The sequence below is a fragment of the Heliconius melpomene genome, chromosome 16 (assembly GCF_056956725.1).
Source record: "Heliconius melpomene rosina isolate 202511_hmr_F chromosome 16, ASM5695672v1, whole genome shotgun sequence".
Lineage (NCBI taxonomy): Eukaryota > Metazoa > Arthropoda > Insecta > Lepidoptera > Nymphalidae > Heliconius > Heliconius melpomene.
The window spans coordinates 12,101,024-12,116,306 of record NC_140404.1 but is presented as its reverse complement, the minus strand read 5'-3'; the positions used below and the strand labels follow the sequence as shown (position 1 = coordinate 12,116,306).

The 15,283-nt window shown below is 34.4% G+C and overlaps 2 protein-coding genes across 3 annotated transcripts; both read right to left on the bottom strand.

Annotated features, from left to right (window-relative positions):
• Positions 1 to 227: 227 nt before the first annotated feature.
• Positions 228 to 6,959, bottom strand: Nep5 (M13 family metallopeptidase neprilysin 5). Of its 2 annotated transcripts, none has more exons than XM_085199191.1 (15): positions 6,750 to 6,959; positions 5,689 to 5,785; positions 5,356 to 5,450; positions 4,874 to 4,995; positions 4,356 to 4,539; positions 3,898 to 4,156; positions 3,483 to 3,771; positions 2,822 to 3,115; positions 2,548 to 2,745; positions 2,110 to 2,446; positions 1,940 to 1,988; positions 1,288 to 1,355; positions 1,062 to 1,192; positions 724 to 883; positions 228 to 544 (listed from the first exon to the last, which is right to left on the bottom strand). In XM_085199191.1, exons 1-15 carry the CDS (start codon positions 6,799 to 6,801, stop codon positions 519 to 521), a joined length of 2,361 nt encoding a protein of 786 aa, XP_085055317.1. In that variant the 5' UTR covers positions 6,802 to 6,959; the 3' UTR covers positions 228 to 518. The 2 variants fall into 2 exon arrangements, with proteins under 2 accessions (XP_085055317.1, XP_085055316.1); XM_085199190.1 differs by having other exon boundaries at positions 719 to 883; positions 6,750 to 6,954.
• A 1,701-nt stretch (positions 6,960 to 8,660) lies between these two features.
• LOC146531119 (uncharacterized) lies at positions 8,661 to 10,981 on the bottom strand. Its single transcript, XM_085199203.1, has 4 exons — positions 10,867 to 10,981; positions 9,726 to 9,797; positions 9,256 to 9,414; positions 8,661 to 8,952 (listed from the first exon to the last, which is right to left on the bottom strand). Exons 1-4 carry the CDS (start codon positions 10,876 to 10,878, stop codon positions 8,758 to 8,760), a joined length of 438 nt encoding a protein of 145 aa, XP_085055329.1. The 5' UTR covers positions 10,879 to 10,981; the 3' UTR covers positions 8,661 to 8,757.
• Positions 10,982 to 15,283: the final 4,302 nt, after the last annotated feature.

The following is a 15,283-nucleotide window of genomic DNA, read 5'->3' as shown; positions in this document are numbered from 1 at the left end:
TTATTATTAAATTATTATAAACTGTATATACAAAATACTATTTATAAATACTGATAAGATATATTAATTTATGCTGTTAATAACTGAAGACAAATTACAAAGAAGGTGCTTACTTGTATTTAAATAGGAACTGTATAGTATGTACTATGTATGTATGTGTATATCACTGCTTTTATATAACATAACCACTTTAGTGTCTTTCCGTTGTTTATAATAAAATGAACGAGTTTAAAAATCGATTTATTCCTTAGGACTAAGATTCCCTTATTAAAGCTATTAAAATCACAAAATGTCTGTGCGATATTTGACTCTAAGAAAAAACACTAAATGATAAAATGACAGAACGCTGAAATAATACTACATGCTATAATTAAAATATAACACACTTTTTGCGTGGATTCATGGGGGATCCAGGTGGACAGTGCCATATTTTGGCAAAATCTCTGTTGTTTTGAACAGCTCCACGAGCTCTGAACTGTTGGGGCGAGTGTTCGTCTTCCAAATCCAATTTCAAATTGTCAATAGTCGATACTCCGCACCAAAGCTGAAAATATTAGATAAAAAAAAAAACAAATGTATTAGAAACATATTTAAAAGTTGTCCTACATTTTTAAAGTTATAAGAGAAGTGACCAGATGGTAACACTTTGCCAAGGGAGCAATGTGAACATTAGATACCATATTACTAGTTTACAATAATATATAATAAATACACATACATTACCAAAAGATAAAAAGAACAGTTGCTCTGATGACATATGTTCAAAACCTGGTAGTTTAGGCTCGGGGCCATGCTTCCGAAGGTGCTTCCTCAGGGCTTCCAACGCTTCGCGCACACCGCCATTGTCGGCTATGTTCTCTCCTAGGGTTTTTTTACCATCGACCTACGCAGAAATAAATTGTTTAGAATTCATTTCTTACACAAGTAGGTGATTTTTTGTAACAAAATAAATAATTATTATTTATTATTTTTAATTCTGTGTTTAAACTATTGACTAATATTTGACCTTATGGTAGCAATAAGTATCGTAAGTAGCGACATAGTTAACATGTATTCCTTACGTGTTGGCCTAACTCCGGTACATAGTAGCTAGAGTACTGATCGATGAAGCATTTTGTCATATTGACATATGACTCAATCGTTCCGTTTGTCCACCACGGTAACAAATTGCCATTTTTGTCGAACAGGCGACCTGAAGGTATATGATACAGGCGTCGTAGTTCAGATACACATCATTAATTATATATTTTAAGTGAGTATATTTATATAAAGATACATTTAGATTACCGAAATTATCAAATCCATGAGTTATTTCATGTCCCAGTACAGATCCAAGGGAGCCGTAGTTCAGAGAACTGCGTGCAAAATAATATTATTATATTCACAATAGCCAATTTATGTATAGCTTAATCATAAAATTATCCATTTTTAGGGTTCTGTAGGTCAAAAGGTCAGAATCATCATAGGATCACTTTGTTGTCAGAAATTGACCGTCTGAGTTCGTTATCTCGCGATCACGTGGGGGTAATAAGTTAAAATTAATATCAAATTTATGGGCCTTCGGAGCACAGAAAAAATAAGCTCGATTTTTTTCTAAGATCTAAGTCAATGGAATCAAAAGAATTTATGCATCAAATACAATAATAATAAGCAAAACCTATAGAGCACTTCCCGTGGACCTACAGTTATGAAATTTGGCGCGAAGTGAAAATTTACAATACAAAAGACAACATTCGAAAAGTGAAAATTTATAGGTATTTCATAGAAAAAAATAATTACAAACTTATATTTGTAGTTCATTGTATATAATATGAGTGCATATGCCCGCAAACTTAAGTTAGTGAACTTTTATAAGTGGTACTTTCCGTTGACATACAATTCTGAAATTGGTACGAAAGCGCAAGCAGTATCACATTTATTTTGTTAAAAAAATACATACTCAAGTCCTAAGTCGAAGAAAGGGTGTTGTAGCATCACTAAGGGGACAGCTGCGTCCAGCGTTACAAAATAAAATTAAATATCAATATATAATAAGCCATACAACAGCTATCATTAAGATTTAACGGACGACTAAATAAAATAAAGTTTGTTACTTCTAATACTACTCACTTATTGTATTTTCTTGAAATGTGTGATATGCATTAACTTCGGTTGGATCTGTTGCCCAAGAACCATTATTGCCAACCCTGAACCTACTCAGAGCATTTTTTATTTTGATTTGTATTATATTTATCATATTTTCTAAATGTGTTTTTGGGTCTACCACAATTCCTTCATAGTATTCCTCTAATTTCTTTGAATTAAGCAGCCAGTCAGGGAATCCTACTAAAGTCTTCATTTTGATTATTTTTTCATAGGTTGCTAGTTTTGTATCATCATCCATCCACTTGACTTGGCCCACCAGATATGCTAGTGCATTTTTTATATCGTTTAACATAATCTCGATCTTAAATTCATGTAAATAAAGAAAATAAAATTTATCTATAAGATTATAAAAAAATGCAAAATGTGCATGTGTAAAAATACTTATTTACAAAAGTTACTTACTTTTGGCTTTGTGACGCTCAGAAATCGTGAGTCTGCAATGGCATAGGATACAGCCATGCCGAGCATATCGTTCACTGCACTAGCACAGAGTTGGCTCCTCGGAGGTGAGTATAAATCATGTTTCCCCAAAGTCTCGTAAGATCTCTGGAGTAAAATTCGTAGTTCTGTTGATGTGTGAGCAGCCATCACTTCTACTACCTTCCAATGCAGTAATTGTAGAGAAACAACAAAAAATATAAGCAATTAATAATTATATAGTTAGTCTTAGTTTTACCTTTATCCAAACATAGAGTTCAACAAGTATTGGAGAAGCTTTCGATAAGTAAGCAGCCATAAGTGACATATAAACTAAATCAGGATCTGAAACTAGAATTTTATCTTTATCAAAATCTAATTTGACATCGCTAATATTAAATATGCCTTCCAAATATTTTTTCCAGATTGGAAGTGCGGTCCCATTGTTGTCCTTAACGATCATGTCTGTATGTGCTTGAATCTCAGATACCGTGTATTCAGGTATATCAAGATACTCATCATCGTCACTTGAGGTGTCATTTTCAGCTTCTAACTAAAAATAAAAAAAAAGTATTTCTGTGCATTTTATCTTTTTACTTGAGTAGAATTTATAATGTCACTAAAATTATAAAAATAACAAGCTACCCCTCGCGGCTTCGCCCGCGTAAACTACATTATTATTCATTTAATAAACAGAATTGACTGACTGTCAAAGTTATTGATGTCAATGAATAATTTAATTTACTCATTCAGAAACAGTTTTAAATGTTAAATTATTGATTTGGGTAAGGATTTATAATATTATTTGTAAATATATGCATATACTATGCCCAAATCGAATCGAATAATCCAATATCGAAATCGAATCCAAAATAATTAATCGAATATCTTTTTGCTTTTACATAAGCTGTTAAACGTACCTGGTACATGTCATCGTTGATTTTATAATACTCTTCTGCAGATAAAAAAATATTCTGATCCAATTCGATTTCAGTCAAATTTGAATTTTTCAATTCAGCCTCGATAACAAATAACTTCGTAAGTTCTGCATAAAACAGTTTGTATATGTGAGCAATCCTTTCATCTTCATCTGCATGTTGAGAGTGTGTTTGTCTGTCTAATATATAAATATTATCATTTTTGTATTGTTCCACTTTATTTCGAGCAATATTTTTTTGATGCATGTGCTGTTTCTTTTCATTGCGCACACTAAAACACAAAAAAGTTAAAAACTATTGGCTTTTTTATTAATATTTTTAAAAATTGTACCTCACAAAAATAATAAAATAAAAAAAAGACATACACATTACATATATATTATACAAATAGGTATACCTTGGGAAAGGGTTGGTTGTTTCAGGTGCTCCCATTACTAATCGATATACTGAAGAGTTCTTGGGGTCAGTGAATATATCGAAACCAATCAAGACGTCCATACCTAACTGTATCTTTATTTTTGTAACAGTCTCTAACCAATCGAAGGTAAATGATGAATAATCTAATTTTGTTGCATTGATAATTGTAGGGTACGGAGGTAGACCCAATGATTCTAATATTTTTACTACCGGCTTAATACCTCGTTTGTCCAATGTCTCTGAAAATAAAATATCCTATAAAATACGATAAAAACAATTTAGTCTTTTTAACTTAACTTATAGAGACTTAGTACTTTGAAAATTGATTTCTTTAAATAGTTTTTTTTATATTTCTGCAAACAGTTCAATATCTAATTTATTTAGCAAAAGAGTAAGTTTAATTTTTAAATTTTTTTAGGCTTTAAAAGAAATATTCACCTGTGTCCATACAAGCAGTGTAAAGATCCTTAGCTTGGTTCACCGGACGAGGAAGATTGGTGGTATTTTTAGTAAGGAAATCGCGGACAGTTGCATGCACCTTGGTTTGCTTGTCTCTAAACCAATCGTACGATCGAAACGCATCAGGTCTAGGATGTTCCTTCGCCCAATTACCGCAAGCGTACTAAGAACGTGAGCAAAGAAAATCACAAAAATTTGACCAGCCTATTTATAGCATTTTAAATTACAAATACTTTATAATTCAAAATGTTTAAAAATACAGACTTCAAAGAATTGGACAGTACATATAAATATATTGATTACAACTAATATATGGAATAAGTAATATATAACGGCTGGATGCGAAGAGCTGAAGATCGAGCTCAGTGGCGTGCCATTGGAGAGGCCTATGTCCAGCAGTGGACGAGGAAATATTAAATATTTTTTGGATTCCTTATCTCGTCTCTATTTTTATGAATTTCTAGTATATAAATAATGTGAATTATTTATTAGAGTACCTGATAAAAGTCGTTGCAAGGATCAACCGTCGCGTCCATTGACAGGGCAAGATTAGCCGCTGACCTCAGACACTCCTTACTCTCACAAATTCTAAAAGGCTTTTTGTGTCTTAATTTTGCATCTAAAAATGTTTTGAACTTACAGATATCATTATTCTATATCATTATTACGTTTCACGGGTGAACAAACCCAACAGAGATGAAACTAGCGCACTAAACATTTATCTACCACGCTATCATGCTAAATTACGAGCATCATGTATGCTAGGAGAAGGAAACCGGCTACCTCAAGTTCTGACACTAAGAGATTTTATATTTAGGCCAATCATTTTTGAAGGACGTGACAGTGGAGGAAGCAACGCAGGTGACGCTGGGAAAACTAAAGATACAGATGACATTGGATCTTTTTCTTTTATTCTTAAGCTGAGTGAAGATAAACAAACAGTGTTCTTCTACTAAGTATATTAACAATAACAACTTACATAATACTGTCATAGTAATAGCTAAAATTAATAATGTTATGAGAAATATTAATAAAAATATGTAAGGAATTTTATTTTTATGTTTTCTCCTAAATCTGAAACAGATAAAATCATTATTCACAGTAATTTCACTACTAATAATCTAATTTAAATAACAAAAAAATGTTCTAAGGCGTTCTAAAAATTTTGTTTAATTCATTTAGTGCTATTTAAATTGAAACATGTCCGATGTTGTGTTCCGCCATCTAACATAACACACGTCTCAAATGCACGAAAGTTGACGAGCGTAGTGACCTGTCTCTATGTATATTACAAATGTTTGTTCAGTTGTACCTAGCTGTTCTGGAGCCGACATCAATTAAATATCCAGATTGACGTAAATCGTTGCCGTTTTTTAAGGGTGGCATCGTGGAGTTAGCACTTGCCGCTCCTAAAAAAATAATTTTGTCCTTCAAATTTAGTAGTAGTATTATCAGTAGTAAAATTAGTTAGATTTATTTCTTATTTTTAATAAATATTACATAAGTGGATACTTCGTAAATATTCTCGTAATGTAGTTAAAGTGACAGTGGTTAAAAATATATTTCTTCAACAAATTATAATTTTTAATACTAAATATTACTTAAAACCAATTTGAATGGCTGACATTGTAATGAACACTGAACATATTTTCCATATTCAGGCTTCAGAAACGAGGCTTTGATCCTAATCGCTACGTAATTGGTGTCGCGGTGACTGACCTCAGATAATATTGGATCGATTATGGACCTTCAGGTACTTTGAAACATTTTAAATTCACTAAACTTTTGGTGAGGGAAGAAAGGTGACATTTCAAAATCTTTCCAATATCCTGGTGGCTGTCGTCATTTGAACGTACTTGACCAACGAATGTGGGTTCGATTCCAGACATAGTAATGTACATAAATTATTTTCTATTGTTTGGTTTAGTTAGGAAATTAATTTCCCTATCATAGAAACAAATGATCTATCTCAAAAAGCTCTCTACGATTTGTGGAAATCACAGATGTATATAATTTTAGTCGTTTGAGAAAATTGCTAAATTAAAGCTAAATTTTGAATCAAATGTTTTAAAATTTGTCTTTGTTTAAGAATTATCTTTTTTAAGTAAACGATATGTAAATGCGCAATATTCTTTGTGTGTAATATTCCGAAAAATGTAGGAGCTATCTGAAGAGTCTACGTATATCAATGTAAGATAATAGTTACGAACTTTGTATTGTGTTTCTATAATTAAGGTTTGAGCAAATAAAGATATACGAGTCAATAATGGTATTGCTTCGCAAAACTCATTAGATATGTCGTGTAGATTGTTATAGCAACACAATATTTTGATAATACCAAGCGCGAAAAACCCAGGAAATATTGGAACTCACGAGTGACCGCAGGCCCCATTGTGTCCGCATCGTCTTCTGACCACGCGTGCATTACGCGGTCACCAGAGACACTGGAGTCACCACGACTTAGCCACTAGTCTCTCATACATTACAAGTATCGCAAGTGAGCGTAGAGCGTACAGCTTTCTATACGGTTTGGAGGTGTTTGACTTACTGAAGGCGCGCTGTGGAACACTGAAATGTTTGTACCTGCTGTATTGTCACCATAATATACTGACTTTTGTGGACATTACTTTTAGAAGGTAGGGTAAATATATATTATTTGATTTATAAATTACGTTTTTTTGTGTAAATAATATTTTTTATTTTTATAGTGAATTGGATTTCTGTTCGTAAAACATAGGGATGTTTTAAATATATGTGTCAAAAGGTTAAACAGGTAAGTCTTGGTATTTTTAAATTTTGTATAAAACATTTTGTTCGAGACGAAGAAAAGAAAGAAGACTCTTCTTCTAATATGTATCTTTAATATAATATGATGCCTCATGAGGAAGTGGTAAGCGTGTTGCTCTCTTGATGGAAGCTTGGTGAGAGGGGCGTGCGGAGGAACTATGTATGACGTATGTATGTGTGTGGATTATTATTGGTGGCTCGATATAGAACAAAATAGACGCAGGCAACACGGCGCCGACATATTTTTTTCGTAGGAGTATTGTACAAAAATATGATCATTTAGTTTTTCGTTCATATTATAAAAAAAATAATAAACTAGTAAAAAGAGTTTGATAGCTGAAAAACATCAGATTTTAGAAATAAAGTTAAAATAGTAATGTATTTGATACAAGCCTCATGGCGACTCTACTCGGAGTCGGCCGCACGCGACTGTCGGTGATGTGCAGCGCTATCGACTCAACAATACACTACTATGATTTACGACCGCAGCTCTCTGTTTACGTTTGCGCAGGATTACGGAAACATATATTATATGAAATTTTAACATATATCATATATATTATGTATATATTTTCGGTAGAGCAAGTTAAATTAAAAATTAAATTTATTTAATATTATTTAATTATTTAATTTAATTGGTTTTGCGTTGCAATTATGAAATATATATTTTCATACAAATCTACAAAATATATTACGACACTAAAATGTTGATCAATTTCCTCTTTCCAATATATATATATTTGAATGTAAATTAAATGGCGATATGTCCATTTAATTTACATTCAAAGTATACACAAATGTGAAACACACCACTGAGGTGATCGATATATGACACTCATGTGATGTTTTACTGAATTATTAACTACAATCCGCTGACATAGTTCACTTAGCTGGTGCTCCAGAACTCGTCACGAGACCTGTCGTATAGTTATAGTAATCATCATATTTCGGTTGACCTAAAGTTGATGCATGTAAAATTATATGTAAATAATATATGTATTAGTGTAACTTGATAATTGATGACTTTTATTTCCAGTTTGCTTGCTTATGCTTAGTTCAAAAGTCCCTTTATCGACCTCATTGCTCCGTTTCCAGGCTCTCCACTCCATATCATTTAGCAGGATAGTACTCGTCAAAGTAAATCAAAGGACTCCAAACACGACTCTACCTTTCTTAGTCCAAAAGTCTCTTTTTCCCGGCTTCATCTCCAGTTTCTAAATTATTTGTGTATTGTATTTTACAAATCAAGTACTTTCATATAATACCGCTACCACCATCTTGTTCATACCGTTTTGAACAAGATTGATTATATACAGTCTCATTGTAATCAGAACTGAAGTCAGTCTAGTCGGGCACTAGGAAGTGCACTAACTAACACGACAAGTTAATAAAAGTGTTTAAGAACTACGACAATAGATACATTTCAGTTCTAAAATTACGTAAAAAAAATGTTTATACGAACTCATTCAGATAGCAGTATCCAAATAAAACAACACGTTACAAATACTGATATAAATATTTATTTGTACCACCCCGACAAATCGGGCATGATCTCAACGCGCTAACGAACATTAATTAATTACGAATAAGTTAACTACCAGCCATGGCCCAGGCTGCTGATGCCGTGACCCAGACCGCCGATGCCGATGCCATGGCCCAGACTGCCGATGTTGATACCATGGCTCAGGATGGGCTGGGCGACGGTTTGGACCACGGGGGCGGCATGGACTACGGGCGCGGCATGGACCACGGGTTGGGCCACTACTTGATGGGCTACTGGATGAATAACCTGTTAACAATAAGCAAGACTTAGTTACTTACTTATTTATATGTAATTATTTTCTTAAAGTTGTCATGAAAAAGGGTTAAAAATGGCAGAAAATACTTTTGGGAAATTTCAGAATAGCTGATGCCATTTGTTACCCTTTATAGTCACATCCATGTGGCCTTGCCCCACGACAGCTTTATAATGTGTTTGTATTTGTTAGAAACTTACAATCATTCTACAGGTTCAAACAACTGAATCATCTAACATCAGAATAATCGGAGAAGGAGAGCTAAGTGTTAAGACCCTGCATGACGATCATCTTACCCTCTGGAAGGACGAGTAGCTGGTGGCAGCCTTAGCGATGGCAACGGGCGCGGCGTGTACGACAGGCGCAGCTTGGATGACGGGCGCCGCGTGGATGACGGGCGCGGCCTGGATGATGGGCGCGTGCTCTAGCGCGAGGGAGCCGTGGCCGAGACCTAGCTGTGATGAGGTAACAAAGTATGTTACAGATGTAATTATTAATATTTAGTCTCCATACATATTCTACCATTAGGCATGCAGCTATAAGTAGCGGTCTACGATGATAACGTAGTTCAATCTTAGCGTTGAATCTACATTGGACGTGCGAAGTACATTAGCTTCAGTTTTATTCATTTTTTCTAGTTGTGCTAGTAGGAATATGTGCACAAGTATACTTAAAAGTACAAAAATAAAGTCAACAAACTAAATACGGAAAATATGCATGTAAACGCGTGTAGTATAAATATAATAATATTTATTTGTGTACTTACACCGCCATCCCATCCACCAAGAAGTCCTGGCGCGGGTTTGGCCGCAGCCACCGAAAGGAGGGCGAAGAGGACCTGAAAAAATATATATATTTAAATAGTATATTATACTCAAAACGAAAAGCCCTGAACTTAGAAGGTCCCAAAATTAAAACAAGGTCCGATTTTGATGCCATTTTTTACAGTAGATTAACATAGAAGCTGAATCAGAAACCAATCGATTTTACAGTCACACTTTGTGCCCCTACGCCACGACTGGCCTCATTGCAAATAATATTTAATTACTAAAATATAACAAATATAAGAGTCAGATAAGAACTCTTCAAAATTTTAAAAACGAAAATCTTGGTTTTTAACTTTTAAAAGTGTTATCCCACACTTAAGAAAGGAATATCTTTTTGTTGAAAACTTATAAAAAAAATTTTAGAGGCCTTCGTGGCGCAGCGGCACAGGGGCGTGACTGTAACGCGACGGTTGTAGGTTCCATCCCCACTCGACAAAGTGAAAAATTTTATTACGTTTATAGTTCCATTTCTTCGTTCTGGTATCGAGGCAAAGCGCGGCGTTGTGTTCTGCCCCTCAACACGCAATGCCTCCAGAATTCGATAGAAGATAGGTAACGGAGTATTTTAACACTGGGTTCCCTCTGCCTACCCGGCTGTGCGCGGGATACAGAGTGAAGCTGATTTTAATTTATAAAAAAAAATTACGCGGTAGATTCAATATTTAAACCCTCGCCTTTTTGACGCCATGAAAAATGTTTTTATAAATTTCCAAAAAAATTAAGTGATATTTTACTTTTGGTATCATAAGCACTTTTTTAAGAATCTCCGTGGTATGTAAAATATTTGTAATCATTAAAGCAAAACTGAGAGAGAGATCGACCGCGATGGTATTGGATTCGATTCCCACTTGGAAAAATAACTTACATTAATTTCAGAATAATTGTGGTATTAAACAGAGTGTCTTGACGCCAGGTTCCTTCTCTGCCTACCCTGCCACGCGGGCACGTGGGTCCGTGCTGCTGCTCTATTTATTAAGTCAAAACATGACATTCTCAAACTTTTCTATACTAAGTTACATTTCGACAGTATAGTGAATCAATTAATATAAAAGGCATATATTTTTTAAAAGCATTACTTACAAGGGAGCGCATGTTGACCGTTGCTACCGAAGTAAAAATGTAGTATGAGCAATGAATGCGTACGCGCACCTTTTATACCAACATGGATATTTCAAATCGATCTAGATCACAGGGCTGGGTCCACTTCAGACATCCTAGGTCACACAGTGCAGTACTTGCCCAGTATGTACTCGTATAAGGGCGGTTGCTATGTGAAATCGTTACATTAAGATAATTTCATTGCGTTCATATGTATGTTACAACGTATTTTGCAAGTCTATCTGTTAAAAACTATTATTTTTGTTATTTTTTGGTATATTTAAAAAAAAACTACTTTTAAACAGTCTATTATATTATTATCTATTCATCTAGAAATATTACTTGCTGTTTGGTCAACGTAAAATTTTCGGTTTCCAAAATATAAAAAACTCCTAAATTTTAAATATTAATAAAAAAGTAAAAAAAAAAATTTTAGTTAAACGGTTTTATATTGCAGATAAATGTACTAAAAGCTAAAAAATAATTTCATGGATACAGTCAACTAAAATAAAATCTTGGGGCACGACACTTGCTACTTACTATGTACTAGGTGGGTGAAGTCTCATGCCATGTCTTTCGATTGTAGATATTGGACGTGCCCCACGATTTTATTTTAGTTGACTGTATCCATGAAATTATTTTTTAGCTTTTAGTACATTTATCTGCAATATAAAACCGTTTAACTAAAATTTTTTTTTTACTTTTTTATTTTTAAGTTTTTAGTTTTTATTTCTCATTCTATTCAATTCGTTGAATGTCTCATTATTGCAAGGTTAATGGATAATGTTACGGTCGACCCCCCAGAGGTCCAATAGAGGGGCAAGGCTATGTACAACAAGATGTTCCTGAATCTTGAGGGGAAAACGCTAACGACATATCATTTTTATCCTCCCTAATGCTATACAGTTCTCGGTGCGCTTTTACCTTTTACCTTAACTTGGGTGGTATACCCCTACCGACGCATCATTTTTAGCCACCCTAACGCCACACAGTCCTCGACAGGATACCAGATCTTGACTTGGGTGGGAGATTCATATTGTAATTTTGTATAGTATACTGTATTATACTTACCAAGCCCTTTATTTTGATACCCATATTGATGGGATTGAAAACTACATTATCCGCCATTTTGTAGCAGTGGCCATCTTTGATTTTGATTTTGTATAGTGTACTGAATTCTACTTGACAAGCCCTTTCATTTGATGCCCATATTGACGGGGTTGAAAAAAAACTAAGTTGTCTGCCATCTTGTAGCGGCGGCCATCTTGGATTCACAATAATCTATATAAATATAAAAGGACTTGTCCTCACTGACTGAGGTAAGACGCACGCACAGCCGTAAACGCTGTGCGTAGAAACGTTAAATTTGGACAAAAGCTTATTTTCGTAATCTGGACATCCACTAAGAAGGGATTTTGAAAAATTTTAACCCTAAAGGGGTGAAATAGGGGTTCAAAGTTTGTATGGAAAAAATTTAAATCGGCACCGATTTTTATAAAATTTGAAATTTAGATTTTTAAAAGTATTTAATTGAACACTTGTTTCATCGTTTTCTAGAATTCTCTCCCTAAGGGTACAAATAAGGGATTGTAACTTTGTATGGAAAAATCTTTATATCGCCACCGATTTTTATAAAATTTGAAATTTAGACTCTTAAAAATATTTCATTGAACACATGTTTCATAGGTTATTAGAATTCACCCTTAAATACGCAAGCGAATCTGCGCGCGTCCGCTAGTATTGAATATGGATAATTGTATTGTTACCAGAATCAAAAGTGTATACCAAAAAAAAAATATTAAATATTTATTTGTCACGGATGGGAATCGGACCCACAACACGCATTTACAGTCACACTTGTTGGGCCCCAGTGCCACGACTTGGCTATAACTACTAAATATTAAGTTCAGGACGCGGCGATGAACTTCCAGCTTTACGTTTTTTCCACCTGGGATATGTGAACCTAAAAAACAATACGTATTGATGGTTTCTCTTGGTAGTGTCAGTGGATACAATTGTCTCTATTGTAAATAATATACCTTCAAATATATTATTTAAAAAGAGTTCAAGTTAGTGATAATCTCATTCTTTCGATTCCTACTATTGTACTGTAGAGATTGTGTGTGAGTTAGAACCCAACGATACACTGGCTTACTAATTATAATTGTACTAGCAAATTAAAAATATTTTAAATAGACACTGTATGTAGGCACGTCTCACATATAGCAGAGGGAACGTAGTGTTAAGGCACTCTGCTCCCCACGCGCAGCCCAGTGTTCAGTTAAAGCGACTCTCTTTGTCTTATCACCAGAGCGAAGAAACCAAAGTAATTTATTCCCCCGAGTGGCAACCGAACCCACAGCCGTCGGTGTACCATTGCGCTACAACTGTCCCAGTTAATATTCAAGCAATATTCTCACTTTTATATTTCTATATTTTTAATTAATTGTAAAAATAGTGCACATAAATAATGCATTTCGTATCAGCAAACACTATTTACAGAAAAAAATCTATATTCGCGAAAAATGTACTCGTATTGCGAAATGAGACGCACTCGTAGAAGGGAGCGCGCTCGGCGGCTTTATGAATCATGGATATGGCATTTCTTTTGAACATTAGGTGCATGCTGTGGAAATGTGAACTATTTCATACACTAAGTATGGAGGTGCTTTTGCGTAAGTTTCACTGCCTCTGTACTCAACACATAATATGTCTAAAATTTGACGGAAAGTGGAGAACAGAGTGTCACTCTGCCTATCCTGCTATATGCGGGACAGATTATTTATTTTGTAATTTCCATTCTCCCTTTTTTCAGTGACTGAGCAAATATAAAAATAATATTTTTTTCTAATTCACCTTTAAGACCATCTAAGGGTACTTCACTTTGTCTTGTTACAATATTTAATTGTTATTATATAAGCTTGCCAGTTCTACTTAATTAAAAAGCTTCGTGGCAATCAATTATTTTCATTTCTTCGCTCTGCGCTACTGAACTCGTAATGTCTCGAAAATATTATCAAAAAAGAAGAATAGAGTGTCTTAACACTAGATACTATCTGCGTGCTATAAGCGGGATACGGCGTGATAACTATCATTTTCCTAAAATAATGTTTAATTTAACTTAATAATATTAAATTATAGTTCTTTTGTTGATTGGAAACCAATGAACAGCACCATCGTATAACTCAGCAACTTTCCTTAAATAAACAAAATTATTTACAATGTTACTGCCATCAACATTCTATAGCTAATGAAGACATCATATTTGTTGATTTTCTAATGAAATTCCAATAAATTAATTAGAGTAGAATGAAGTAGTGGCGATGTCGTCTGCGTCTATTGGTTTTACTAACCAAACCAACCACTACCAATCTATATTTTGTATGGCACGTTATTGAACTTCTAGTACAAAATATTATTTAATGTTCTCAAGTGGAGTCACGCGCTAAAGGCTAGCATTGCCGAGCATTACTCACGAACATACCCTCGCGGCGAAGTATTCGCGGACCTCGTGACATGCTCGGGCTCAGTATTTTATAATGTCCTCTCAATTCGCGCGACGCCAGGAATTTTATATGAACGAAGTATTGAATGGTGGTGAACCTTTTTTAAGGTTTATAAAAAGATCGGAAAGCCTCAGCTGGATAGGAACACAATCTATTTATACTAGTTAAGTATAATTGTTGCTTAAACCATTTATCATCCCTGCCCATACGATATTCGTAAGTATAGGTTCGAGTCCTGCATGTTGCTAGCAGTATAGCTGTTTCTTTTCAGCACGACCGGTTCTTTTAATAATTAAGTACCTGTAAGTTTAATAAGTAATTACCAATACATAAAATTAAGTTTGAATACGTGCAATACTAGAAATGTACATTTTAATAGAAACATTGGGCAACTCCCGGTCGTTAGTTCAGATTTATACGGCCCTCGTGCCTCGACTTACTCGTATATGAGCCGGTGAACGATTTCGCAAACCTTTGCAAAATGCTTCCGCCCTATATATTAGTTTTAGTTGATTTACTCTCACTTGGCAGGCTGGCCGAGGGTACAGTGCTGACATTATCAGAGATTGTCGCTTCAACTCTTCCTTTAGATTGAGTTCTCGATTGTTCTAGTTAGTGTAAATGATGTTCTTAAAGTTACACTATTAATACAGTATTCATTTAGGATAATATTTAAAACAATAATTACAATCAAAACTAATTTCAAAAATCTCATATGATAGCGATAGGTTACTTTTAAGGGCACCGTACCTCGAAAGGAAAAAATTAGAACCTTTATAGGATCACTTTATTGTGTCTCTCAAGACTCAAACGCTCAGGTCTAGTGTCCGTCTAACTTCTAAGCCAACGCAATCAAAGGTAGCCGCAAGGGAATCAAAACCTACACAGAAAAC

Excerpts from the sequence above, each read along its gene's own strand:
- LOC146531119 (XM_085199203.1), bottom strand. Across the intron at positions 9,415-9,725 it reads TTGGTGGATGGGATGGCGGT|CTAGGTCTCGGCCACGGCTC; the intron begins GTAAGTACACAA and ends ACCTCATCACAG. Across the intron at positions 8,953-9,255 it reads GCTACTCGTCCTTCCAGAGG|GTTATTCATCCAGTAGCCCA; the intron begins GTAAGATGATCG and ends TATTGTTAACAG.
- Nep5 (XM_085199190.1), bottom strand. The coding sequence starts at position 6,801 with ATGCACGCGTGGTCAGAAGACGATGCGGACACAATGGGGCCTGCGGTC. Across the intron at positions 3,772-3,897 it reads ACAACCAACCCTTTCCCAAG|TGTGCGCAATGAAAAGAAAC; the intron begins GTATACCTATTT and ends TTTGTGTTTTAG. Across the intron at positions 2,746-2,821 it reads AACTCTATGTTTGGATAAAG|GTAGTAGAAGTGATGGCTGC; the intron begins GTAAAACTAAGA and ends CTGCATTGGAAG.